Source organism: Ictalurus punctatus, chromosome 19 (assembly GCF_001660625.3).
Source record: "Ictalurus punctatus breed USDA103 chromosome 19, Coco_2.0, whole genome shotgun sequence".
Classification (NCBI taxonomy): Eukaryota; Metazoa; Chordata; class Actinopteri; order Siluriformes; family Ictaluridae; genus Ictalurus; species Ictalurus punctatus.
The window spans coordinates 19,842,388-19,870,168 of record NC_030434.2 but is presented as its reverse complement, the minus strand read 5'-3'; the positions used below and the strand labels follow the sequence as shown (position 1 = coordinate 19,870,168).

The window sequence follows — 27,781 nt, the reverse complement described above, 5'->3', positions numbered from 1 at the left end:
TACTGATAAAACTTTTTAATAAATGAACTATTGTGCATTCATATTCATTTTTCTGTTGTTGGAACTGAATTAACCTAATAACCATTATAAGTTTGCCCAGCAAAATGGATAAAAGATAAACTGGTGGCTCTGAAATGCCATGGGTACAATCGTGGACAAATGATCTTTTAGAAAAATGGTGTCCATTACTCCAGTACATTTCCAGAGACTTCCAGAGAATTTATGCCAGGTCTGTTCTGGAAGTTATTGGAAGCCTGTGGTACTTTGTCACCCCCCGAAAAAAAATTGTCACCCATCTGTACATCACATAGCAAAAAACTGGAGAATACGCTTCTGTTCTTTAGTTTGTCCATCTGAGGGGAATCCTTAAAAGCTGTGGGCTGCTACCACCCCGATGTTGATTAATTTCCTATAATAGCACACTTTTCAGTCCTTAAAAACACACTATATCTATTACATCCTGCTGCAGGTAACTGTAATTCAGTCTGTAAAATATCCTTAAACAAGTAATGAGCTACATTTCAGCCCAGTTTCAACAAACACACTTTTAAAAAAAAATATTAAAAAGACCTGATTCTGATTGTTAAATGCACTGTAATTCACACACATGCTTCAGTGTACATGCTACGTGATTAAAAAGCACAGCTTGTGTTCAACCTTTCTTATAGCAAAGCCACTGCTGTAACATTTTATTGGCTAAAACTAGAACTGTTCTTTCGATAATTTACATCACAGTGCTAGTGAATTAAGACATGTAGAGGTGCATCCAAAACAAAAAAAAAGCTTAGAATAGCAGAGAATTCATTAATACACCCTTAAAATACAGTTAAGACCCAAGTTTATGTGTGCGTCTAGTGATTATAGTCCTTTAAATCCCGAAATGTCAGGTAAAAATGTGAACATAAAAATCATGAAGCCTCCTCCAATCTTCTATAACTCAACGGTTCTAGTGGGGAAAGGCTGAATAGCTATGTAGGGACGCTTCCAGAATCGTCTTTGGTTACTTAATCTGAGTGTTTCGAGCTTTTAAGGGTATGTTGTGAGTGTTCTACAGCATCCTAATCTATATCCATGTATAAGGTGCTGTATATTCCCTGCTACCCCATCCCCTTTGTAGCTGCGGTTCCAGTCTACAGAAGAAGCTCCATATGTTTTAGATATGTAAGAAAAAAACTAACAGCGCTTTTTGCTAAGAGAGCTGCTCCATTTCAAACTGGCTGTGTCCATTAGCCCAGGTGTCGGCTGTCCGTAGGTACCCATGTCCAGGTTTTTGGGACTCCTCAGCAAGGCAGTGTGTGTGTGTAACTGTGTCAGGTGGCGTAGGATCGGGAGGTTTGTGGTCGTAATAGAGCGCCCAGAGCAGCGTGAGGGTCAGCGTCATGGCCAGGATCTGCGCCACTCCTATAGACACACCCAGGAAACGAAGGACCTGCAGTTGCTTCGTGCCACGGATGAAACTGTATATCTTGGGGCCGCAACCCTGGAAGTTGAACAAAAATGGCAGTTTAAAATGGTGGTTTGCAACAATAGGTGCCCTCTGCTGCTTGTAATGTGAATGAAAACAATGCACCTGGTATTAAGAGATCCATTTACTTATAAAACACGCCATTTTCATGTTTTCATGTTTCATGTTTTCATATTCATGTTTACTCAAAATTTACTCATATTATATTTAAGTAATTACATTTTTTAAATAAATTGGACTTGTAAGAGTAGCTTTAATGGCGCTGCTTGAATTAAATTTGAATATGTTTTTTAATGCTACTTTCTTTCTCTGCGGCTGAATCCTAACTGGCATTCTTTTGTACAAAGTGCTCTTCACCAAAAGTATTGCATAAGTATTCACCCCCCTTGAATCTTGTAGTAATGAAATCTGGAATTGAAATACATCAAGTACTGTATACACCAACATACCATATGTAGTAATCATATGAAGTGAATATGAGGATAATTGGGGATGTGTCCTAGGTGCATTCAAGGAGTTTAAAAAAACTAATAAATTCAAATGTATAACTCTTCCAATTTCGCTAACGCAGGATGAAGGGTTATCAGATGGATTTTTTTTTATCTGAGTGTGAGAACGTGAGAATGAACGGAAAGAAAGGAAAGGTCATGTGACTGTAACTCGAGAAACGTGATCCCACACAGCACATAAACATAAAACTTTATTATAAAGCAGCGGAATTAAAGAGCTGTTCCAGCTGTTTGGGGCGGGGCCTATTTCTGGACCAGAAATGTGTAAACAAAAGCCTTAAAAAGGAAGAGATTCGATTACGACACGTTTCTTGGCAATACTGTTCATTTTAGTTTCTCTGTGATATCTTCAAACTTATATAATTATTTAATCAGTCACTCCAGGATGTAGCGATTTTGCGATCGCAGAAATGAACACAAAATCAAGGAAACTCCTCAATATTCAAAGGAGCTTTAAAAAAAATTCTAAATGACCGCAGATTTTTACGCAGATTTGGGCCAAGACGCATCACGCAACATCATTCAGCCAAAGCCCTCTTCGATTCGCGTACGTCGAACACGAACACAGCTAACAGGTCTCATTTACCAACAATTATCACTGCGAAAGACCGTGCAAAACAATGTTGTGCAATTGCGATTTTGCAAATTCAAGTAGTTTTCTTGAGAAAAAAGAAAAGAAAAAAAAAGCACAAAAGAACTCCACAAGGTGCGTCGCAAACTTTCAAAAAAAAAAAGCCGCAACACTCACAAACAAACTCTGTGAAATCCTGTATGCACAGTTTAATGTTTTGAAACACTTCAAAATTATTTCAAAAAGCATCTTTAGGAGTACTGATGCAAACACAATCTGCATCTAAACACATACAAAACTCTTGTTCAGTTGTGTTTTGCTGCTCCAGAAACAACACACATTTCTAATGCCTGTCAGCACAGCAGCTGCCACGGTAATATGTGAGAAATGCAACACTGATCCGGTGTGTGTGTGTGTGTGTGCGTGTTGTGTGCGTGTTTGTGAGAGAGAGATTTCCTATGCAGATGGAGCAATGTGGAAAGGTAGGTACATTATTTCCTGGCAGTGAGAGATTTGTGCTTTATGCCTGACACCTCCTCACAATAGAGGGAGAGAAAGAGAGAAAGCTCAGCAAAGAGAAAAGATGGAGGTGAAATCTGCTCTTGACTGGTACTATGAACCTGAGTGAGCTGTATAACTCTCAAAAGCCAAGAGTTAGCTGTTTTACTCTGTCGATTACAAAACTATTGGCACCCTTCTTGATAAAAGTAAAAAAAAATGAGTGCATCAAATAAATATTGCAAATTATTATTTGTTTTATACTCACACATTTGAAGTAACTACACACCCATGCCCAACAAAAGTCATCGTCAGGTTTCTTTTAAATCATTGCATTTTCGGTACGTTTTACGATGTAAAGTTATTGACACCCCTTAACAACGTTTAAAGCATTGCAAAAATAATTGTATTTCCTCTCAGAAATGTATGTGTATGTATGTGAAGCCACGAAAGAATATATGCATAATATTAAAAAACAAAATGTTTTAAACATTTTTCTTTAATAATTGTATTTTCTCTCAAAAACGTGTGCCAATATCTTTGACACCGTGTTTAAAATATTGCAAACATGTTTAAATGTTCAATGACTGTATTTTCTCTCTTAAAATCTCGCGTGGCAAATTTATTGACACCCCTAAAATTGTCAAATATTAAAATCAGTTTTTTAATAATTGTGGGGTTTTTTTTTTTATGAAAACAATGTGTCAGAAAAAAACTGACACCCCTAAAGAACATTTGAAAACACTGAGGAAAAGTTTTTAACAATTCTATTTTCTCTCAAAAGTTTATTTGGCTAAATTACTGACACCACTGATTAATATTTAAAAATGTTTAAAATCTTTTGAATGATTGTATTTCTAAACATTTGACACCCATATTTAAAATAGTGAGAAAAATCAGCTTGTTGTTGTTGTTGTTGTTGTTGTTTTTTAATCCATCATCATGGGGGGAAAAAGTGCTTTAACAGGAAAGAGACAGATGGCTGTTCATCTGAACAATTCAGGTAATGATTATAAAACTATGTAAAAATGTATTAAGCTCAATCGGCACATACTGGAAACATTTTAAACATCTATACATTTGAAAGTGTGCCAAGACATAGATACGCAAACATATTCAATCCATGAGGGTCAGTGTTGTTATTCTATCATGGAACTCCAACTAATATTTGTGTGACTTGAAAACTGACTTGAACCCCATAGAAAACCTGTGGGGTGAACTGAAGAGGAGACTCCACCAGCGTGGACCTCAAAATGTGAAGGGTCTGAAGAGATTCTGTATAGAGGAACGGTCTCAGAACCCTTGCCATGTATTCTCCAACCTCATCAGGCATTATAGGAGAAGACTCAGAGCTGTTATCTTAGGCAAAGGGACGTCCCACAAAGTATTGACTAAAAGGGTGCCAGTAATTGTTCCACACCTATATTTAACAAATTTTTTTTTTTTTTTTGGATAAACCTGTGTTGTGTTTGCAATTGTTTGATGTCCATGAGAGCAGAGTATTTGTGTGAATTGTTTTTTAAAAAACATCAAAAGGTTAAACAATAAAGAAAATTTTTCACAGCTTTCTTTGCTCATATTTACCAAGGGTGCCAATATTAGTGGAGAGCACTGTACCGACCGCATGTTCTGCATTTCAAACATGTATATTTACTTTTGATCCCTTTCATGAATACTTTTGGAGGTAGTAAATATGCATATTTGATACCAGTGACTGTGTGTATGAGGTGGGTTTTTTTCCTGAAAGAATAGATGTGCCTTTTGAAAAAATATAAATAAATAAATAATTAAAAAATGTGGGCTAGTCCATAATAAGGGAGTGGAGTTTCGAATGTGACCTGAACACAGCCCGAGTACACTGTGTCCGAGGCCATCCTGACCAACCCTCCAGCACCGTTCTGAATCCAAATACAGCTACAGCCTGACATAATTCTGTCCAAACTCGACCGCTGCCAAGCAAAGACAAAATAAACCTTGACATTTTTGTCAAGTGTGTTAGCTTGTTGCAACAACAGTCCTCCAGTCCTGCAGCTGGTAGCTGATTCAAAATCAAATAAAACAGAACATACTTAAAAACAAGGGTTCCTTAGTGGTTGTTTGGACAGTTATGGGTTCTTAAAGAAAAGGAAAAAAACACGCATAGAAACTTTATAAGCACACAAACCCCTGTGAGACCCAACCAAAGAATCCCAGATTAAATCTTATCTTCAAATGGAGTAATCCAACTAAGGTAATCAAAATGAAATGTTTTATCTCAGTTCAAAACAGCCAAACTGCAAGCTGACCAACATGACCGGTGTGAAAAATAGTTCTGTGAGGACACAAGGTTTTCCAAGATGGATATGAAATGGATTTTAATATCTTTTAAACAATAAACGTGAGATTGAGAAAAGGGTGAGATTGGTGTCTAACTGATATTCTGTCTTTGCTGAAACAAATGTCTGACGTTAAAAATGACTAAATGTTTGGTTTGGATTATATGCACGTGCATGTATATAACGTACTCATATACTGGAGTGCAGTGTTTGGGTGTATATAAACAGTTTATTCAGGTTGTGCAGCTGAATTCATTTGGATTGACCCAGTCAACCATATCTGTCATCAGATCATCAGGAAATGAAAAGGATTCCTTAATAGCAATCTAATTCACCTAAATGTCCTCTATAGTTACCGTCAAGTCCTACTTTTACAGATTTACACACCAATCGGTGTTTTTGATCAGCATACCAGAAGTTTAGTAGTCTAAAGCAGACTTTAGGCAACCTTATTCAACTAGTACAAAAGTTCATTATCAGCCTTCATCTAATAACTATTAGTCTAGTTCTTTCTGCACACAAGGTCCATCCAGACATTTTCCATACCGCTTATCCTACACAGGGAGCCTGGAGCATATCGCAGGGGACTCAGGGCACAAGGTGGGGGACACCCTGGACGGGGTGCCAACCCACCGCAGGGCACAATCACACACTCACACACTACAGACAATTTGGAAATGCCAATTAAACAACAATGCATGTCTTTGAACTGGGAGGAAACCCTTGAAGCACGGGGAGGACATGCAAACTCCGTGCACAGAGCGGAGGCGGGATTCGAACCCCCAACCCTCAAGTTAAACCACACAGAAGGTCATCTTTTGTAAAATTGTAATCAGTCCTGAAATGTTGAACAAGACCTGACTGTAGACCTAGAAGGTTCTTTTTGAGCATGAAAAGTATTTGAGAACTGATCTTGAACCTAATGTGAAAGACATCTCAAGCTGCCTAGTGAGTGCTCTCACTTTCATGAGGGCATGTGTGTGTGTGTGTGTGTGTGTGTGTGCGTGCATGTGTGTTTTCTTAACTTCAACTTCTTATCCGTCTGCTCTAGAAGCGTAAATTACGTCTTCACCCTCTAATTTGTATGTTATCTCATTCTAATTACACACACACACACACACACACTCACACACAACTTGGAGAGTCACTTCCCAGCCTCTTCTCGTTTGACCCTCTTATCTTTCGAGTCAAACATTATCTCTCCTTATGAAGTCCTGCTGCATTACAATTACCATCGACAAAAGCAGCTGAGGCTCGTCTTTACAAAGAGCTTTCAGAGCCCGAGGCTACTGAAACTTCTTTAATTACCGCAGGCTATGGTTCAGAACACTTGAGGCGATCGTTCCTCTAAACAGCCGCTGGCCATCACCCAGGCTTACCTCCTGGTAGAGGTCGCTCAGGTCACTGTAGTGGGCGTGGCGAGCGCAGCCTGCGTACTGATTGGAGCAGCAGGAGTCAGGTGGCCACTCCATCTCCGTCATCTCTAGCCAGTCAGTGAAATAGATCACGCCGCAGCATTTAAACTGAAAAGCAGGACAGATTCATGACGAAGAAAAACATTAATTCAGTCCAGAGGTGCAATGGTTTGAAGGAGACGCAAAACAGAATAATCACAAGACTACAAGTTAAAGAAAACAAATAAAAAGCATGGAACTAAAAACATCAAGCAGAAATACAAAGACTACAATCGGAAAGATGTCTTATCAATAGCATTTCCTCTCTTTTAACTGTTTTCTCTTCTTTTTCTGGTCAGGGAATAAAATCTGGCCATTTTATGACTGAGGATTTAACATTCCACACTTCCGATGCTCAATGTTTTGTTTTGTTTGTTTGTTTATAGTAAAGGGCATTGACTATCATGTAACCATATAATAATTAAACCTTTAAATAAATTTGGGGGAATTAGTGGAGGTCTAATGTCAAATCAACTGATTTAGATCACTAGTGTCTTTTTTTGACAAAAGAAAATGTATATTTATTTACAAAAAGTTTTCTGAATGTCCGTACTTTTCCAAGTCTGGAAATTAGTTGCCTTTAATAACCTCCCAACTTTCTTAAATACTATCTATCCACCCATCCATCCATCCATCCATCCATCTATCCATCCATCCATCCATCCATCCATCCATCCATATCTATCTATCTATCTATCTATCTATCTATCTATCTATCCATCCATCCATCCATATCTATCTATCTATCTATCTATCTATCCATCCATATCTATCTATCTATCTATCTATCTATCCATCCATCCATATCTATCTATCTATCTATCTATCTATCTATCTATCTATATATCTATCTATCCATCCATCCATATCTATGTATCTATCTATCTATCTATCCATCCATATCTATCTATCTATCTATCTATATATCTATCTATCCATCCATCCATATCTATCTATCTGTCTATCTATCTATCTATCCATCTATCTAGCTATCTGCTTGTTTTTAAAAGCAGCAGTTGGAACGACTGTTTATAGCTGCTATAACGTAAATGATAACAGGATGTAAATTGTTTAAATGTAACTATAAACTCATAAAAAAGTATGATGTGGTAACAGGAATGCTGTCTCACACCAACCCATCCTTGATTTTGTTCCTATAACAGCACGTCCTGTCATGTTTTATTGACCAATCCCGAATAAAATGTAATAATAAACAAAAGTCACATGATTAAAATGAAACTACTTCCACTGTTGTGTAAATGCTGTATAGTATAATAGCATTTACCTGGATGAGGCATTTACACACTGCATTACTGCGTCCTCACCTCAGTCTGAAAGGAGTTCCAGGCGTGTGTTAGCCACTGGTAGCGCTGCAGGCCGTAGTTCGGCATACGTGACTTCAGGCTGATCATGTCTGACCGCTGCACTGATGGCTAAACACACACACACACACACACACAGAGGCACAAAGAATAAACAACATCAAAAAACTGCATTCATCCAGATATAACCTGTTTGGTAAAAGCAACGATAGTGTCACATTAAAATAGTCTAAAACCACCAAAATTACTGCAACATATAGTACATGTAAAACTACTACTTTTCTATTATTTCTACTACTACTACTACTACTACTACTACTACCTCACTGCTATTTACACTACTACTGCTATTTACACTACTACTACCTCAATGCTATTTACACTACTACTACTACTACTACCTCACTGCTATTTACACTACTACTACTACTACTACTACTACCTCACTGCTATTTACACTACTACTGCTATTTACACTACTACTACTGCTATTTACACTACTACTACCTCAATGCTATTTACACTACTACTACTACTACTACCTCACTGCTATTTACACTACTACTACCTCAATGCTATTTACACTACTACTACTACTACTACCTCACTGCTATTTACACTACTACTACTACTACTACTACTACCACCTCACTGCTATTTACACTACTACTACTACTACTACTACCTCAATGCTATTTACACTACTACTACTACTACTACCTCACTGCTATTTACACTACTACTACTACTACTACTACCTCACTGCTATTTACACTACTACTACTACTACTACTACCTCAATGCTATTTACACTACTACTACTACTACTACCTCACTGCTATTTACACTACTACTACCTCGCTGCTATTTACACTACTACTACCTCACTGCTATTTACACTACTACTACTACTACTACTACTACTACCTCACTGCTATTTACACTACTACTACTACTACTACTACCTCACTGCTATTTACACTACTACTACTACTACTACCTCACTGCTATTTACACTACTACTACTTCTACTACTACTACTACTACCTCACTGCTATTTACACTACTACTACTACTACTACTACCTCACTGCTATTTACACTACTACTACTTCTACTACTACTACTAATACTACCTCACTGCTATTTACACTACTACTACCTCGCTGCTATTTACACTACTACTACCTCACTGCTATTTACACTACTACTACTACTACTACTACTACTACCTCACTGCTATTTACACTACTACTACTACTACTACCTCACTGCTATTTACACTACTACTACTTCTACTACTACTACTACTACCTCACTGCTATTTACACTACTACTACTACTACTACTACCTCACTGCTATTTACACTACTACTACTTCTACTACTACTACTAATACTACCTCACTGCTATTTACACTACTACTACTACTACTACTACCTCACTGCTATTTACACTACTACTACTACTACTACTACTACTACCTCACTGCTATTTACACTACTACTACTACTACTACTACCTCACTGCTATTTACACTACTACTACTTCTACTACTACTACTACTACTACCTCACTGCTATTTACACTACTACTACTACTACTACTACTACCTCACTGCTATTTACACTACTACTACTACTACTACTACCTCACTGCTATTTACACTACTACTACTACTACTACTACTACTACTACTACCTCACTGCTATTTACACTACTACTACCTCAATGCTATTTACACTACTACTACTACTACTACTACTACTACTACCTCACTGCTATTTACACTACTACTACTTCTAATGCTATTTACACTACTACTACCTCACTGCTATTTACACTACTACTACTACTACTACCTCACTGCTATTTACACTACTACTACTACTACTACTACTACCTCACTGCTATTTACACTACTACTACTTCTACTACTACTACTACTAGTACTACCTCACTGCTATTTACACTACTACTACTACTACTACCTCACTGCTATTTACACTACTACTACTTATACTACTACTACTACTACTACTACTACCTCACTGCTATTTACACTACTACTACTTCTACTACTACTACTACCTCACTGCTTTTTACACTACTACTACCTCACTGCTATTTACACTACTACTTCTAAAGTATTTTTCTACTACTACTACTACCTCACTGCTATTTACAATACTACTACTACTACTACCTCACTGCGATTTACACTACTACTACTTCTAATGCTATTTCTACTGCTACTGCTACTACTACTACTACTGCTACTACTACTACCTCACTGCTATTTACACTACTACTACTACTAATATTACTACTACTAACACAACCATTTCTACTGCTGCTACTACTACTAAAGTACTAAACATTTCAAAGCCTTTTAAATTTTTTCTTAATGATCTGCACCAATTTTTCAACCTTTTTGGGACTTTTGCAGTGCTGCTGTTATTTACTGCAGTCAACATGCTCAACACCAACATGATGGAAACGATCCACGACATTAAGCACTTTCCATAAACATTTATTCTCTGTCTGTCCCAAAATCTGCCTTTATAAGTGAGTTTGGAGTAAACACATTTTCTGATTAAGGAAATGTGTTGAAATTCTTGTCTGTGGTAATCACATATATGCTACAGATGTTGTGGATAGATATGAGTCTGAAAAACGCTGTCATATTCCTAGTATTTCTGCTAAGGAAAGAAATGAGTGTTATTTGTTATGTAAATTAAAGATGGAGCTTTGGAGAGCTGTGAGAATTTTCACTGTTGGACAGACATTAATTTGGCCTGCAGTGTGATATATATCAGCACGGTCCAGCTTAATTTCCACTAATTCCTCAAGTTTATGGCATGATATTAATTCACATGAGGCAGCTGAAACACCAGTACGCTCCATATTTCGCAGCTGAATGTCTCTCTCATGAGCACTTTATTGAGCAGCACTGCTGTAAAACATCCCACACTTAAACACCTTATTCTGGCAGACTGCTGGAGCGAGACACCCTGCCTCAGGCGCCCTTCACATGCTCTGGAAACCTTGTTTTGTTTCTTTCACCCTGACTGGCAGAGGACCCAGAATGCACCTGGGGCAGGTGTATGGCAGAGAGTGGAGTCTGATAGTGGAAGTGGAAATGGGGGAAATGCAGCAAGCGGGATTTACTGACTGCCACATGGTGATGTGGAGAAAGGGACAATAGGGATAATGTTGCAGGGCCAGGTGCAGAGGCGTAGGCTCTTAGTGAGTGGCCACACATACACACACACACACACACACACACACACACACACACACACACACACTCAGGTCAGATGTGCAGCGCTACGGTACATAACAAACCATTCAAGGGTCTTTCGATTGCTGATAAGGTCCTGCCTGTAGGGTGAGTGTGTGTGTGTGTGTGTGTGTGTGAGTGTGTGTGTGTGTGTGTGTGTGCGTGTGGTGCTAAGGTCATTTTGAGGAACTGTTGTTGAAATGAGCTTGTACGGAAAAAGGAAGAAAAATGTGTTTGCCAGTAACATCTGCTACTATTAGATTGAGTGGATTAGAGATAAGTCTAACCTTTAGGGCCACACAAACACACACGCACACACACACACACGCACACACACACAGGTCAGTTTCGGTCACACTTGTGCTATGGTACATATAAAAATGAAAAAAACATTCAAGGTCTTTCGATTGTTGATAAAATCCTGCCTGTAGGGTGCACGTGTGTATGTGTGTGTGTGTGTGTGTGTGTGTGTGTGTAACCCTACAGTAAAGGTTAGGCTTATCTCTGAGCCACTCAATCTAACAGTAGCAGATGCTACCTGCAACCACAATTTTCAACCTTTTTCCTTACAAGCTCACTTCAAGAACAGCTCCTCAAAAGACCTTAGCATCACACACACACACACACACACACACACACACACACACACACACACACACACACACACACACATAAGTTTAGTATAAGCTCTTACTTGGAGCATCACTGAAACCTAACCCAAATGTCTTTCTGCTGTCATTAAGTCCGTAGGGTGTACAAATTTTTGCACTCAACCGTAAATGATGCTATGGCTTATTAATATCTACTCTTGTTCCTAAGTAGAACCTCAGTAACCAAAATAAAACCTCGAAAATGTCCCTTCATGTGGACACGCCACCAGATCAACGTATTATTAAGTAACACACGGCTCATTATTCAGTCAGCACAGTGAAGCTAACAGGAAGTGGAAGGACCCTATAATTCACTGGGTTCACTGCGTTAATACTAAAGGACTGTAATGCCCTGACCAGGCTCTTCTTTCGGCCACTACAGAAAATGTGTTCGTGACTGCTCTCTAAACTCTAAACTCATTCCAATAAAGATTAACCCATGTCTGGTGAGCACAGAAACCCGATCCACAACCATTACGTTGCTTATCTGTGCGTGTGTGTGTGTGTGAGTGAGAGAGAGAGATGTGAGAGATAACTAAGGTAGGTGAGAGGTCAGTATTCCCGTATTCATGGGATTACTCACCTCCTCGTATGTCCACACACCACTGGCCAACTCCACACAGAAGATCACCAGCAGACTGCCAAAGTACTGTAGAGAGCACCAACACAAAAAAAGTCAATACTCCAATATTTTTCATCCTTAGCTCCACCCACTGTGTCAGTAGCATACAGTGCTCTCCACTAATTTTGGTACCCTTGGTAAATATGATAATGAGACTTTTGAAATTAATGAGACTTTTGAGACTTTTGACCCCAGCATGCCAGGCTGTTGGGGTCAGAGTGCAGGGTCAGCCATGATACAGTGCCCCTGGAGCAGAGAGGGTTAAGGGCCTTGCTCAAGGGCCCAACAGTGACAGCTTGGCAGTGCAGGGGCTTGAACCCCCGACCTTCTGATCAATAACCCTGAGCCTTAACTGCCAAGCCACCACTGTGAAAAATTGTCTTTATTGTGTAACCTTTTGATCTTTTGTTCGAACAATTCACAAAAATACTCTGCTCTCATGGATATCAAACGAGCAGTTGTATATGAGAGGATGTTTCTTTTCTTGCTGAGTATATAATGGAAGTCTAAGGGCACTGGTTGAACTAAACCTTTAACACAAATCCTGTTTCGCAGAATGCTTCAGCACTTAATTCCCAATTCTGATTGGTTAGAAGGTGTTGAGTAAATTTTTTTAGAATAGCAGCTCTGAGAGTAATGCCGGCTGCAAGACAAACCCCAGGATTATATCAATGCATGTCTTGTAATGCGTTATTGTTTCTGTAGTAACAGCTCTTCACAGGGTCTTGTATGAGGGTGCTCCTCATAATTTAAGCCTAATAATAAATGGAAACGTTGATATGACGACATTTATTTCGCATATTTGGAAGGAGTCTCCAGTGTCAGAAGTAAGGCTGGAAAGTTTCCAGGAAAGTTCTCTATAAAATTACAAGCTGTAAATTTTTTGTCTTATTGTCTTCAAGGGTGTGAAAACAGAACGGTTGTTGAGGAACTGTTTAGAGCTGCTACAAAAATGGGAACTAACCGCCACAACATTAAACGTAACTATAAATGGGATTATATGTTGTTTATTAATGTATTAATATTGTTAGTATTGGCAAATGGATACAGTATAAGGGGAATAAAACTGTTCAGGATGTGATTTTGGATGATAAATTTCAGGTGGGAAAAGTAACTGCGCCTCAAGTTCGGCTGCATCACACCACCCCTTTGTTGATTATGTTCCTAAACAGCATACCATGTCATGTCTAATTACGTATATATTCCATTTTGGGGGACACGGTGGTGTAGTGGTTAGCACAATCCAGGGTTGGGGGCTCGAATCCCTTCTGTGTGTGCAGAGTTTGCATGTTCTCCCCATGCTTCGTGGGTTTCCTCCAGGTTCTCTGGTTTCCTCCCCAATACAAAGACACGCATTGTAGGGTGACTGGCATTTCCAAATTGTCTGTAGTGTATGAATGTGTGTGCAATTGTGCCCTACAACAGGTGTGAACCCTATCCAGGGTGTCCCCCACCTTGTGCACCAAGTTCCCTGGGATAGGCTCCATACTCCCCTGCGACCCTGTGTAGGATAAACGGTACAGAAAATGGACGGATGTATTACTTTGAAAGTTGTATAAAATGCTTTGGAAAGACTTTAGAACTCACGTCCTTCTTTGTAATGGTTATCATTTTGAATAGCAATTTTTCATGGAATTCAGCAACTGCCTCTAGACTTCCATGTTAACTGTACTGGAAATAGTGGTGACATTCTGGTCCATGCTACAGATGCTTTGGATAGAAATGAGGCTGAAAAGCTCTGGAGTGTTCCTTTAAGAAGAAGAGGGAGAAAAAAGAGAGAGAGAGACATCCCTGCATAATCTTATCTCATCTCTTTGTAACGGACTGTTAGCGTGACTGATGGGTCAGTACGGTGAGGACCCCCCTGCACTTTCAGACTGATATAGCGAGGAAAGGTATTCTCCATTCACTTCACACACGGACACACACTGTTGCACATCCATTTGGCCTGCGCATCTGACTTAACACTCAAACTGTCAACCAAACGCACTGTGAGGCCTTATTAAGATGAATGCTCATGTCAGGAGCAGGATTTGGCAGCGAGCTAGTACTGAGGGCCTGGCTGACTGTGTTTATTTGGAAACTCCAAATATTTGTGTTAAACAGATGTCCGTTGTAGTTATATGATCCATTTGCTATTCGTCACACACATGCCAACCCCCCCCCCCGCACACACACACACTATCAGACACTATCAGACACGATACACATATACACTCACATGTATAGAATGCAAACCACAAAACCCTGACATGGCTTTTACACCTTCTCCATCCAAACTCCTCACTTCTCTAAATCTAGCTGATGTGAACTTTTAACCTGCTGATCATCTCTCTCTCATGCTGTCTGTCTGTCTCTCTCTCTCTCTCTCTCTCTCTCACACACACATAAGTATGAGGAGATAACATCATGCGCCTCCTTAGCAGGTTGTTTTTTTTATACAATATGCATTATTAATCAAGTGTGGACAAATAATATATTTATTAGCAAGCCCACCATGCAAGTAAGACTCCAATGTGCTGCCAAATGCCTTGTTTTGTCCAGAACCCTAATTGACTAAAAGGTGACAGCTAGCATATTCCTATACTGCATAGAAAGCATGTTATGCATTAATACTGAGGAAAACGAATGAGTATATAATCATACATATGAGTCTGGCTAGTGTCTTTATTTCCTCACAATATTTTTTCCGCATTATAGTAAGCAGAAGAAAACTTCCACTTTGTAGTACTGACAGAGTGAAGTACTGACTGTCCGTCAAAATGCTACAGTATTTATTGTACATGTCCATAGGTCTGAATTTTGGTCAGTAACCTGGTCGTCTGGAACAAGCGAAATATGTGTCCAAGATATTGTTTTTTCTTGGTCGTCGCTCGACAGACAAGTAGGCTGAACAACCAGAAAAAAAATTTAAACAAGTACTTGTTATTGACTTTTTCAATAGGATCTACTATCATGTTTAGGGAAGATGGGAGAAAACTGCAGAACCCGGAGGAAATCCACATGGACACAGGGAGAACATGTGAAACTCCACATGCAAAAAAAAATCCAGTTATTTAGAAACAATGATTTATATAGTCTGCCCTGTGATGGGTTGGCACCCCATGGTAGGCACGACTGACCATCTCATAACAGTGTAGTAGTGTTACTGTAAGCTTCTTTACTGTCATTTTATTAGCTCATGCCTGTTTACTCTGTCTCCCTGCTGTCCCTCCTCCTGCATTGCCCCAGAATGCATTAGTGTCCATGCACCTTCTTTCTTTGTGAACAGTCCGTGTGTGTGTGTGTGTGGAGGCATGTGCACTCCTCAGTTCAGTTATTAGGCTACAAATCATGCAAAATTCCCACTAACTGTGTACTGATTATCAATGTGTGTGAACAGGTGATGAGATAGCCGACTACCCGCATAGCCAAAGTTCCGTGTGCAATTGATATAAACCGTGTGTATATGTGTTTGAAAGTGAGAAGGTGTTTGTCCCTGTTCTTACTATGTGTGCAATGCCGGCTGGTGAGCAGAGGCTCAGGGAAACTAAAGAGCCTGTCTTTTTTCCCCAAGTCGCCCCGCTTCATGCCTGGATTGCCTTACCTATTGAAGCTGTGTTAGATAATACTGCAGGCTTGCTGTAACCCAAACCCAGACAGGCCAGAGAGGAGAAGAGAGGAGAGGCAGTGAATAAAGAGATGAATGGAGAGACCCATAAAGGAGAAGAGCAGGGTAAGTGGGGGAAGACGTCCCAGAAATCAGGGTCCTCATCTGGAACAGGAGTCAGCCTTGAAAATCACGGCCATGGCCTCTTTATAGTCTAGCTCAGGTGTACATCTGGGTCTCTATTGTTGCCGTGACACAAGAAAGAAGGATTTTCATGCAATTAGCTAACCTCTTTTTCCACCAATATCACCCAACACCTTTAAGAACTATTCGATCTGTTTTTTGTTTTTTTTTATGTAACTTGACACCGTAACGGTTGGTGGCACCAGCAGTTGCAGTTTTGGTTGAATGAGTCATAAGGTAGTCATCTACCTGCACAGGCAAAGTTGCTCTGAAGGAATAACATTTATGGTATGTAGTGTACACTCTTATTCAAGACAGTTTAATGGAACGTACTTAGAAAACATAGCCTAACTGGTGCAGACTTCCCAGAGTCCAGATACCAACACGCCAAGACCCTGCTAGAAGCAGGAGTCAATGTGGATACATATGTAACTTAACTCATAATTGTATTATGAGGGCTTATTTATGTCTTTATTACTAAATGGTCTAGGAACCAAGGAACTCAGCCATTAAAAGTTCCAGTACCTGGGCACCACGAGAGAATGCTGTGGCTGGCAGAAGAAGCCAAGCCTTCATTATTATGAGAACTGTGTGCGATTGGACTGTTGCCATCATGTACAGGGGGAATGGTCCATTTTTGGCTCCGCAGATAAGCATCAGGGATCTAATGCTGGAAGTTATAGGAGGCCAGTGAAGGTAGAAGTGGAATGTCATGGGTAAAGAAATGTTAGGCTGCTGCATTCTGGATCAGTTAAGAAGAAATTGCAAGTGCAGAAAGACCTGCCAGAAATGACTTGCAGCAGTCAAGTATCGAGATATTAAGGCATCCGCGTGGTGGCCTAGAAGAAAAAAAATGTACAAAGCCTGCTGACACTGTGTAGGAGAACCCTGCATGACTGAGTCAGAGGACAATAACTAAACCCTAAAGTGAACACCGATGCTTCAGTTAAATAAAATTTCAAGGCAGCAAAATCAAGTCATAGGTACTACATGCATTTCCAGGTATGCATAGACGCTCAGTCCTGCTGGAATTGGGCCTTAGCTGATGAGCTTCCATCCATGATGAGAGGTCTGCCAGATGTGACAAGATATAAGTAGCAACCTGGGTATCTGATGGTGCAAAGGATGAGTAGGGTGTCTGTGGTATACAGCAGATACTGTATCTATGGTAGATGAAGCCAATTGTAAAGAAAAGTGAAGAAGTTGAAGTGCTGAGCATTGAGGAACACCTCTGCATTTAGATTTACATTTACCTCAAGTGACATTTTTTTCGAAAGCGACTTACATCTGAGACAGAATACAATAGACAGCTGAGCAGTTGAGGGTCAAGGGCAGTGAGGGTCTAGCATCTCAAGGGCCCAAAAGTGGCAACTTGGTGGTTCTGGGATATGAACTCATGACTTTCCAAGCAGTAGCCCAAGGCCTTAACCGCTGAACCACCTCTGCCCTACAAGGGGGCTACCCTCTGCATGAACCAAATGTGAACCCTCACATGTTACCTGCTACAAACTTGATGGGTTCTATGTTTGGTACAAGATCTGACCATTGCAAACCAGGTACCATAATGAGGCAGCAACTTCGATGCTCTTAAGGATGGGCAGAAAGACACTATAGCGGAATCATTTACCAACACAAGGCCAGTTTCTGCAAAGTATGCTAACATACAGAAAATGTATATAGGCCACACCATTGTATGTAACCTACAAGAAATGTGTTTCATTCTCATATGAGCCTTAAGGTGGTGGCGGCATCATTACCCCATCCCCTAAAAGTCTTCCCCAAGACCCAGAGCAGAAGGTTGATGTCCGTGATACCGTGGAAACGCCCCATAATTGGCATCGTTTGTGGATTTCTTTAGTTTTATTGGCCTATTTTCAAATTTCCCTTTCTCCCTCTCCCTGCTAATGGCCCATAACAGTCTTAAAATACCATCACTTAACAACCCAACATCGCACAGAATGCTAATCCATAACCCTCAGAATGAATTTGTGGGCAAGGCTCTGTTTTGGCATTCCTCACCTGTCCATCGCTGTAATTGATGTGGAGCCCCGAGGCTGTAGCTTGCACCTCCTCTCTGTAAATTGCTGTAACGTGGGCCATAACTCTTCCTCTTAGCTATTCGCATGCTTTATGGCCATTTTAAACAGGAGGCGTAAACCACGACAAGCTAACAAAGGGGTTTCTACTAGCACATCATGCATTCTGTCCATCCTATTACCACAGTGTGGCCTCAGGAAAGTGGGCAAGGCTGAGCTTGTACAAAGATTTACAACATAAATGATCAGAAAGCATGATAACCTGAAGGGCCCTCTTGAGGTAGAAGTGCAAACTCAGAGAGTGGGATTAACAATAATTTACAATCCAACTCCAGTTCTGGTTCCAAAACCGGACTACACAACAACCAATGGCATGTACACATGTGGACAACGGCTGACAGAACAATTTCAAATGTTTATGAAATTCTGAATAAAATATTTCCACCTTTAGTCATGCAAATCTATCAAAACACACGATTTTTAAACCTCTCGTCTGAGGGACCCTTGTTTCTTGATGAAAGAAAAGGGCTCTGAATAAATAGAGTTGCTCTTTGAGTGACTGAATTTCAAATAATGCATTACTGAGCATGCAGTGAACAATGGAACCAGAACACCATTATTATACCCTGTGGAATAAGTACAGACAGTGCCTTTCATGAGTATTCACCCTCTTGAACTTTCCCACCTTCTGTAGTGTTACTATCTTTAACTGAAATAGACTTCATTGAGTTTATACTGTATGTCTACACTAAACAGCCCCTATTATTTAAGTCGGAGGAATCAATATAGTTTACCAAGAAAACTATGCGCCCCCAGTGCTGTGAAACTCCTAAATTAGTCACGGTGCAGCATTATTAGTTGAATGAAGTCCATCTGTGTGCAAGGAAACTGTAACATGATCTCAATATAAATACACCTTGACCTGGAAGGCCCCAGAGTTTGTTCAACAAAACTGATCCTTTTGGCTTTGGCACAAAGCACTACCATTTGGCAAAAACCCAACACTGCTCATCACCCTGAGAACACTTTCCCCGCAGTGAAGCATGATGGTGGTAGCATCATATTGTAGGGGATGCATTTCAATCAGTGTTGCGAGCAGAATGGATGGAACCAAATACTTGGAAATCTTTGAAGAAAACCTGTGCCAGTTTAGGAAGCCAAATAAAAACTATTTCTCCATTAAGATGAACTAAAGATGTCATATTTGACCTAATATGACCTAAATATCAGCAATATTGTGGCTGAATGAATAAAAACAAATCTTAACATCTCAATGTCGATGTGGTTTGTGTGATATGATTTGAAAAACCTCAAATATTCATGTTGTTGGTGTTGCTTACACTGTTTAAATCTGAACTGTAGGCTCCTCAATATTTAAATGCATTTGAATTCTATATATGTTAAGGAAATCATACTCGAATGCAATTATAAGTGAAAGCAGACACAGACTCACACACAAGCACATGTATATGTTTTCCAGTTGTTTCTTCCTTGCTTGCTTGCTTTCTCTCTCTCTCTCTCTCTCACTCTCTCACACACGCACACACAAACACACACACATACGCACACACAATCAAAACCCCACATGGAGACATACCCAGGAGAGGAGCAGAAGATTGCATTTCAGCGTGCCACAGTAGCCCACCATGGCCACAATGATTAGGAAACAGCACACAGCAATGACAACGGGGTGGACCGCAGGGGAGTATGTGAGGACTGCTGCTTCTTCCAGCCTACAACACAGAGACAGAGAAAGAAGAGAGCAGAACTTGGAAGTTATTCATTGGCAGTCTTTTTGTTTATTTATCAATCCATCCTGCCCCCCCCCCCCCCCCATCCTGCCCACTACATCCTCCACTCTCACAGCGCTGCATTTTTATTAATCCACCAGTTACATGTAAATAATGATTGCACTCAGTAGGAATGTAAGCCTCCGACCTCTCACTCCCTCTCTCTCTCTGTCCTCATGTCTCAATGATACATAGCCTGGAAAGGACATGGGAAATCCTTGATGTGCAGCCTAGCTAATTTTGGATGAGTGTGAACCACCCTCCTCACACACACACACACACACACACTCACACACACACACCTTTCTCAAACCAAAAACATCACAGTTTTCACCATAGGATGACTTTTCTCTCTTGAGAGAGGGTACTAATAGACACACACGCATACACATTGAAGCACAATGGATACACAACAGTGTGAAACTGAAATACTCGACTCAGCTGTTATCTCATTATGTGGCATCCGTTCAGGGCAGATGAGATTTTTATTGCTGCAAAATGGAACTGAGTCAGCAAGTTGCAGCTCTGGAAAGCTCATTTTGCCATATTGCAATCATGTCTTAACACATTCCGCTTTCCGTTTATTTGTGGAAACCGCTGCAAGACTAAAGAGTGTCCCACGGTGCTAAATTACACCTCCGACAGAAGAAGCAGATGATAAGTGCCAGCATCTTAATTTAGTATATCGGAATCCGTTCAGCGTCTTTTTTTAAACGTGAGAGTGTTTGGGTTGACTGTGAATCAATTTGATTCAGGATTCATTGGATTTTGATTCGATTCAAATTCATTTTTTTGTGTGTGTGTTGGTGTAAATTCTGGTCAATACAATTAAATTCCATACCCTAAAAAGCAGATGATTCAGTTATTTAAACATGTTATATGATTTATATTTTTAAACATTATATATAATATAGCACGGTGGTTAGCACGTTTGCCTCACACGTTCAGGGTTGGGGGTACGAGTCCTGCCTCTGCCATGTGTGCCTGGAGTTTGCATGTTCTCCCCGTGTTTTGGGGGTTTCCTCCCCCAGTCCCAAGACACGCGTTGTAGGCTGACTGGCATTTCCAAATTGTCGATAGTGTGTGATTGTTTCCTGTGATGTTTTGGCACCCCGTCCAGGGTGTCCCCCGCAAGTTTGTCCCGAGTTCCCTGGGATAGGCTCCAGGCTCACTGTGTAGGATAAGCGTTATGGAAGATGGATTTATATTATAGAATATCTATACCACGGCACTGCTGAATTCTTGAATCTGATGAGTCAGACGGTCTAAGAAGGTTAATAACAGCCATTCTGCAATCAACGTAATCTAAGGTTAATAAGACAAATATATTAATCATTGATAAGGTTTTCTATAAGTGGGTGTTAATTTAACAATTCCCATCATCGCTAACATGAGGTAAGTTCTCGTGCAATTTAGGTTGTGCTTCTAGTGAGCACTTCAACGTCTAATAATTTACATATCGGGCCGTACCATTGATCCAGTTTTGTATGATCACACTCCGAGCTCACCTTTTTTGTCTGAAAAATCTAAAAAATATATTCTGCTGCTGCGGAAGCACATTCAATGCAAAAGCCAAGCTACTATATGTAATCCAAATGAGGTATTTCAGTCCGTACAGGATTTCACAGAGGTTTTTTTTTGTGATAGTTGCGTCCAAAAATGCTTGACTTTGCTGCGCCTTTTTAAAAAAATTTTTAAATTTGCGATGCAATTTGCATACAATGTGTGCTTGTTTTTGGAAAACTACTCGAATCGGCGAAATCGCAATTGCACAAAATGGTTTCTCACGGTCTTCACAGTGATGTTTGTTGGTAAATGAGACCTTTTAGCTGTACTCGTGAATCGAAGAGGGCTTTGGCTGAATGCGTGTTGTGATGATGTCACATGACGTGTCTTAACCGAAATCTGTGGAAACTCTGGAAACTAACTTTGAAAAATTGCAAGCTCCTCTGAATATTGTGGCGTTTCCTTGATTTTGCGTTCATTTCTGAAATCCTGGAGGGACTGTTGTTTACTAATTACTCAATTACATATCGTGCTTTAGAGCGCAGAGATATTTTGTTCTGTTGATTCAGGTCTACTTAAAAAAAAAAAAAAAATAGTGTTTACTGCATGAGCCACTTCTGGCTGTTAAGACGACCAGAGTTTTGTTTGTATTTGAATGGATGGAGCCGTTCACACCTGCCCATTCAGGAACTCTCACCTGGTGTCCGCAGTTAAGGTGAGCACATTGTTCAGGTAATCCCTAAGCCACGCAGCCACTCCCAACACACACAGAGCCATTAACTGTGGAGAGAAAGAGGCTTTAGACTGGCAGCACATAAACACAAATATACGTGTACAACTCAGTAACCTACATCCCTTCCAGCATTCACAATTCAGAGCCCTCTAAACCTTGTTGGGATTCTGTTTGTGTAAGGCTACTGTGGCATGTCTGTCTGACCCACTGAGATATGAGTAGCACAGTTTAGTTTGTGGGCCCTGTTGGCGTTCTTGGCTGTGAAAGCGACACCCAGCACTTATCACATTTAATTCCCTAAAATAGTGTGTAGCAGAATGTGAAACATGCAGCACAGGCTTGGTTGGGGGGTCAAAGAGGCAGCCCGCTACATAGAGATATGGCCCTCGGGCTTAATAGATCTTAATTCAGTGTGCAGTTGTTGAAGCAGAAGTATGGACAGCCAAATGGATCAGACGGGTAGCAGTTGGGGACTGCAGTGCTTAACTGGCGGGAGAACTATTTTCACCAGACCTATTCTGTAGAATAAAAGACCCTTTCAAGATAATCTATGCAAACTTCAGACATGTGGAAGCCTAGAAAGAGAGATCTTCTATAAGAAGAGCTGAACCCCAGAATTATCATTTGATGTAAATAATAATAAAAGCTTTCCCATCACCCTGCTCACCAGCATCTAAACACAGACTCATGATACTCTACACACAGAAACCCAACAGTGTCCTGACTAATCTTATAACAGACTTGCAGCAATACAATAATTCATTAGTTTATACTGATTGAAAATGACTGATGAGTTGATTTCCATTTCGCTGGCAGAATGGAACGCCAGTGTACTGTGAGAAAAGCAAAATGTGTTCATTTGGAGCTGAAACTGAACGTATTTTCTCAACGAGAACCATCTCTTTTGCAGTGGATAAACACTGGATGGTTGCAGACTGGCCACTGACACTTGGTGGGTGAATAAGAATCGAATGCAAGCTTCCCTAGTCTATTGTCAAAGCAATTAACCCTCTCTAATCGAGGGTTGCCATATCACTGAGCTCTCACCCCAGCTTCCTAACAAGCTAGAATAGGAGAATAAAAGAATTTCTCTCTATTTGTATATGTGACAATAAATGCATCAGTACAAGCCAATTATTTAAACTAGAGTATGTAAATTACGTATGTGAACTACGGTTGTGATTAAAAAGCAGCGAATTAACAGGTGAATCTGGTGTATCAGACTGGCACCCTGTCCAGGTTGTACCCCGCCTTATGCCCGATGCTCCCTGGGATAGGCTCCAGGTTCCCCGTGACCCTGAAAAGGAGTAAGCGGTTGAAGATGGATGGATGGATGGATGGATGGATCTGGTGTATCAGTAGTTGTAATTTATGTCAAATGTAAAAAATATATATATAGTGTTTGAATTTGTATGAATAAAACTAAAGGGCATTTATTGTATTCAAGAAAAAAGCTTTTAAAGGCCTCTCCGGGCTTCCGTACTAATTTTCATTAGCCGATCGTTGACTCACTGATTATGGTTTCACATCCTGATATATAAAATACAAGTGATCTGTCTGCACTAATCAAGTTCTCAGGTGCATTTGAAGAACTAATTTAACTAGCCTGTCTGGAATTATCTTGATTAGTAAATATGACACACATCATTTTATCTTCAATCAGGGATTCTTAACCTTTTTTTTTTTTTTTTTTTTTGCATCCAGAGACCCCTTTTAAAAATGTTGAACTTCACAAACATTTATCAATGTAATCTCGCTATTAAAACTTTACCCTCAGTATGTAAATGTGTACAATAATATTTACAATATTGTGGAAGCATAGGGTTTTTATTCCTGAAATTACCAACAACAGACCCACTTGTCAGGGTTGTCAGGTTGGGTCAGTTTTTTTTTTTTTTTTTAAACAGATTGTATTACTTTTGCATTCTACTTCAGGACTGCAAGTAGAAAAGCAAGTCCTCGGGTGTCTGTTTATCGAGCTAGTTTAAAACATAGTCTGCAGCCACCATCATTTTTGATGATGTTTTAAGGCAAATAACCAGAATAAAATTAAATTGATTTCTACACACATAGGCTATGGCGAACAAAGGGAAATTGTAAATACAAACTGTGTATCTAAGATGTATAGAAACATTTCTGTTGTAAGATATATTGCAAAGATTGGGAGAGGGAAAGGGGATTATGGCATGGATAATAATAGATGTATCAAATGATAATAAAAAGGAGTATTGCAGATACTGATAATAATGTGCACAATGGTGAACTTGTTTCTCATACACAGATTGAGAAAAAGCAGAAAAATGTGTCATTGTTTTCCCATGCCTGAAGTTTTTGGGCTACTTACTGGGCTGGTTTGAGATGTAGTTTGGCTGGAATTTTTTGCTGAGAGCTGGAAATCCTGTTACTTTTAATATGTCAAACACTAGCAACTCCTCTAGAATAATATAATATGGGTCTTGCTAAAGCTTTGACACAGACCTATTTGTACTAGAATAAAGATATGTTTTTGATGGATAATACAAAGCACATCTGTAAGCTGCCCTGTAAAATGCTGTAAATGCAAAAAATTAAAATAAGCATTAAGAATTCAATAATAACGTGGATAGAGGTCCGTCGTGTTTTCCGTGACTGTTATAAAAAACAGTAAAAAAGTAAACCCCTGGGTATACTTTGCAGACCATGCTTTGAGAGCTACTAAGCTAAGTATCTCTCTCATTTGTAAGTCGCTTTGTATAAAAGCGTCTGCTAAGTGAATAAATGTAAATGTAAATGTAAGTGACGTATGAGAAACAGGACCCTGGTTGTATGTGAATAAATAAGTTTATAATAAGTGAATAAATAAGGGATTAGTTTAACCTAGGGGTTTTTATAGGCCGTTTTATAGAAAGGGTACTTCGAGTGTGACTTTACCCGGGTTAAGGTAATCTGAAATCGTTGTTTACATGCTAGTTTCTTAATCAGAGTGTACCGTCTTAATCGGGTTAATATCGGAATATTACTGTTCATGTAAACGTACTGATAGAGGCAGTATGAGACCATAAGACACAATATGACTACATTGACATGGACAGCAGTAATCTAATTATTGACCTTACTCTGAGTAAGATAATATTGAGATTAAGGTGTTTACATGACTCGCTTTTAGAATACTCCTGTCATGTTCCCGTTTTACATGTTTTAGAACATAATTAGATTAACAGCCCATTACGTCACCGCGCCACGCCGTCCGACGTCCCTCCAGAATTTCACGTATCAACATACAGTTGGTCTTCGTTATGATACCGTATACAGTTTTGGGTGTTTTTATTTAATTTTTTTACGAACGCTTTAAGTGCAGTTAATTATTTGTCATGCTGTACGTGCTAATAGACGACTGCTTGAAGCCGTGGGCTGCGTCCCAAACCACGTACTTACCGTCTATATAGTAGCCGAGACGCATGTATTTTCCCCCACTACAGTGGGGAAAGTAGGCAAGTATGCGGTTGGGACGCAGCCGAACTCTCTTGTTCGCCGTAAAAAGGTTGAAAACTGCCGTGTGTGATCGTGTCCTGTCGCAAAATGCGGTGATAACTCTCACACGACGTTCATAATGTGATTAAGGTGTGTACATGTCTGTAATACACGTCCATAATGCAACTAAAACAGGTGTACTCCACCAGTCTTAATTCGATTAGAGAGTATGACCTTAATCAGATTAAGGTAAGCAAAAATTGTTGTTTACATGGTAGTTTCTTAATCAAAGTATGGTCTTAATCGGGTTAAAAGTGGATTATTGTTGTCCATGTAAACGCAGCTATGTGTCCCCAACTGAATAAACAAACTAATGCTGTGTCTAAAATCGCATATCTATGCACTATTCTCGACAGTTATTGAGTACAAACGCAAACAGTTTTCCTCTTACAGTCAGCGTTCGAATTTTAAAAACCTCTTAAATCTACCAAAAGGTCTGTTTTGAGGACCAGTCTTCTGAATGGTCTAGATTAGTAACTACTTTTGAATGTATGGTGATGATTCTGAATAGAGATGGAAAGATCATGACGCCCCTCAGGACAACAGCGGAGATTTTTCATCAGAAACTGAGCTTGTCAGTGCATGAGATCTCGAAACATTACAGTTCGACTTAGAAACCAGAAGGACAGTAAAAGCGATGTTTTACTGGTGGACGCCGCTTTTAATCCTCCAGATGTGCAGCAGCTACATAAGGTACGCAGTCGAGTATGTGCCGTGCAAGTGGCGCATATTTGCACCTTTAGGCGTCCCATAGGCGTGTAACGCGAGCGGCCCCTCGACCACCTGCCGCCGCGCTCGAGCTTCTTTTTTTTTTGGCACAAACTGCAAGGATTGAACCTATTATTCAGTGCGGCGGTGTTCAGTCTGGGACGTGGGGTCTTACCCAGAAGAGTAAGTTGATAGCGTAAAGCAGACAGCGCAGGCACTTCACCGAGTCCTCTCGCGCCATCGTGCACGCGCGTCATTCCTCATTCTACCGCTCTGACGCTGTCCACCACCGTGCGCGCACGCGATCCGCTGGCAGATTTGGGGAATATATATATGTATATTTATATATATATATATATATATATATATATATATATATATATATATATATATATAGAGAGAGAGAGAGAGAGAGAGAGAGAGAGATAGAGAGAGAGAGAGAGAGAGAGAGAGTAGAAATAATGCTGTCACATGTCTTCTCAGACACCGATTACAGTTAACCGAGGCGATCCAAACTGCATGTGCTGGCACGCGCAGCGCGCTCGCGGAGTGACAGTGCGCTTAATATCCGTCAGAAGTTTTCCTTTTCTCCCCGAAAGCACGTGCGACAGGTGGTTTGCTGCTTTTGCTGCTTCCTCGTGCCTCAGGACGGCGGATGCTCGCGCGAGTGGGCACTTACGGACAAAAAACAAGCCCATAGGCATTTGAATAGAGCTGCCATGTTGCAGTGACGGTAATAATCCTCTTTCACTTCAATGCCTTATTTAGTGGAAAGTAGCGCTGAAGTATAACACGATCCAAAGTGAGCTGCAAGCGCTGTGTGAACTCCGCAGTACTGTGTACTCCACTTTACTTTAGCTCAGTGTTGTGGGAGCTCTCTGTCCAGTCTTTTCAGGCTGGGGCAGGGCTCTGTCACTTCAACTTCAGTGCATGTGGGAAGTTTAGGAGAATCTCTCTCTCTCTCTCTCTCTCTCTCTCTCTGTCTGTCTCTCTCTCTGTCCCAGGGTGTCAGCCTCCGGGTCCTAAAGGCAAACACAA

At 40.2% G+C, this 27,781-nt stretch overlaps 1 protein-coding gene across 4 annotated transcripts; it reads right to left on the bottom strand.

Moving 5' to 3' along the window:
* On the bottom strand, window positions 1-27,781 carry tspan12 (tetraspanin 12). Of its 4 annotated transcripts, none has more exons than XM_053688047.1 (8): window positions 26,919-27,781; window positions 22,490-22,572; window positions 21,227-21,457; window positions 20,094-20,229; window positions 12,650-12,715; window positions 8,138-8,245; window positions 6,738-6,881; window positions 1-1,480 (listed from the first exon to the last, which is right to left on the bottom strand). In XM_053688047.1, exons 1-8 carry the CDS (start codon window positions 26,982-26,984, stop codon window positions 1,190-1,192), a joined length of 1,125 nt encoding a protein of 374 aa, XP_053544022.1. In that variant the 5' UTR covers window positions 26,985-27,781; the 3' UTR covers window positions 1-1,189. The 4 variants fall into 4 exon arrangements, with proteins under 4 accessions (XP_053544022.1, XP_053544023.1, XP_017349858.1 ...); XM_053688048.1 differs by lacking the exon at window positions 26,919-27,781 and adding an exon at window positions 26,682-26,883; XM_017494369.3 differs by lacking the exon at window positions 21,227-21,457 and having other exon boundaries at window positions 26,919-27,770.

What these genes read in the sequence shown, in the direction of transcription:
- tspan12 (XM_053688047.1), bottom strand. Translation starts at nt 26,984, where the DNA reads ATGGCGCGAGAGGACTCGGTGAAGTGCCTGCGCTGTCTGCTTTACGCT. An exon ending in ACCTTAACTGCGGACACCAG is followed by an intron (nt 21,458 to 22,489) that starts GTGAGAGTTCCT and finishes TATCCTACACAG; the next exon opens with TGAGCCTGGAGCCTATCCCA. An exon ending in ATCTTCTGCTCCTCTCCTGG is followed by an intron (nt 12,716 to 20,093) that starts GTATGTCTCCAT and finishes TGCTCTCTACAG; the next exon opens with TACTTTGGCAGTCTGCTGGT.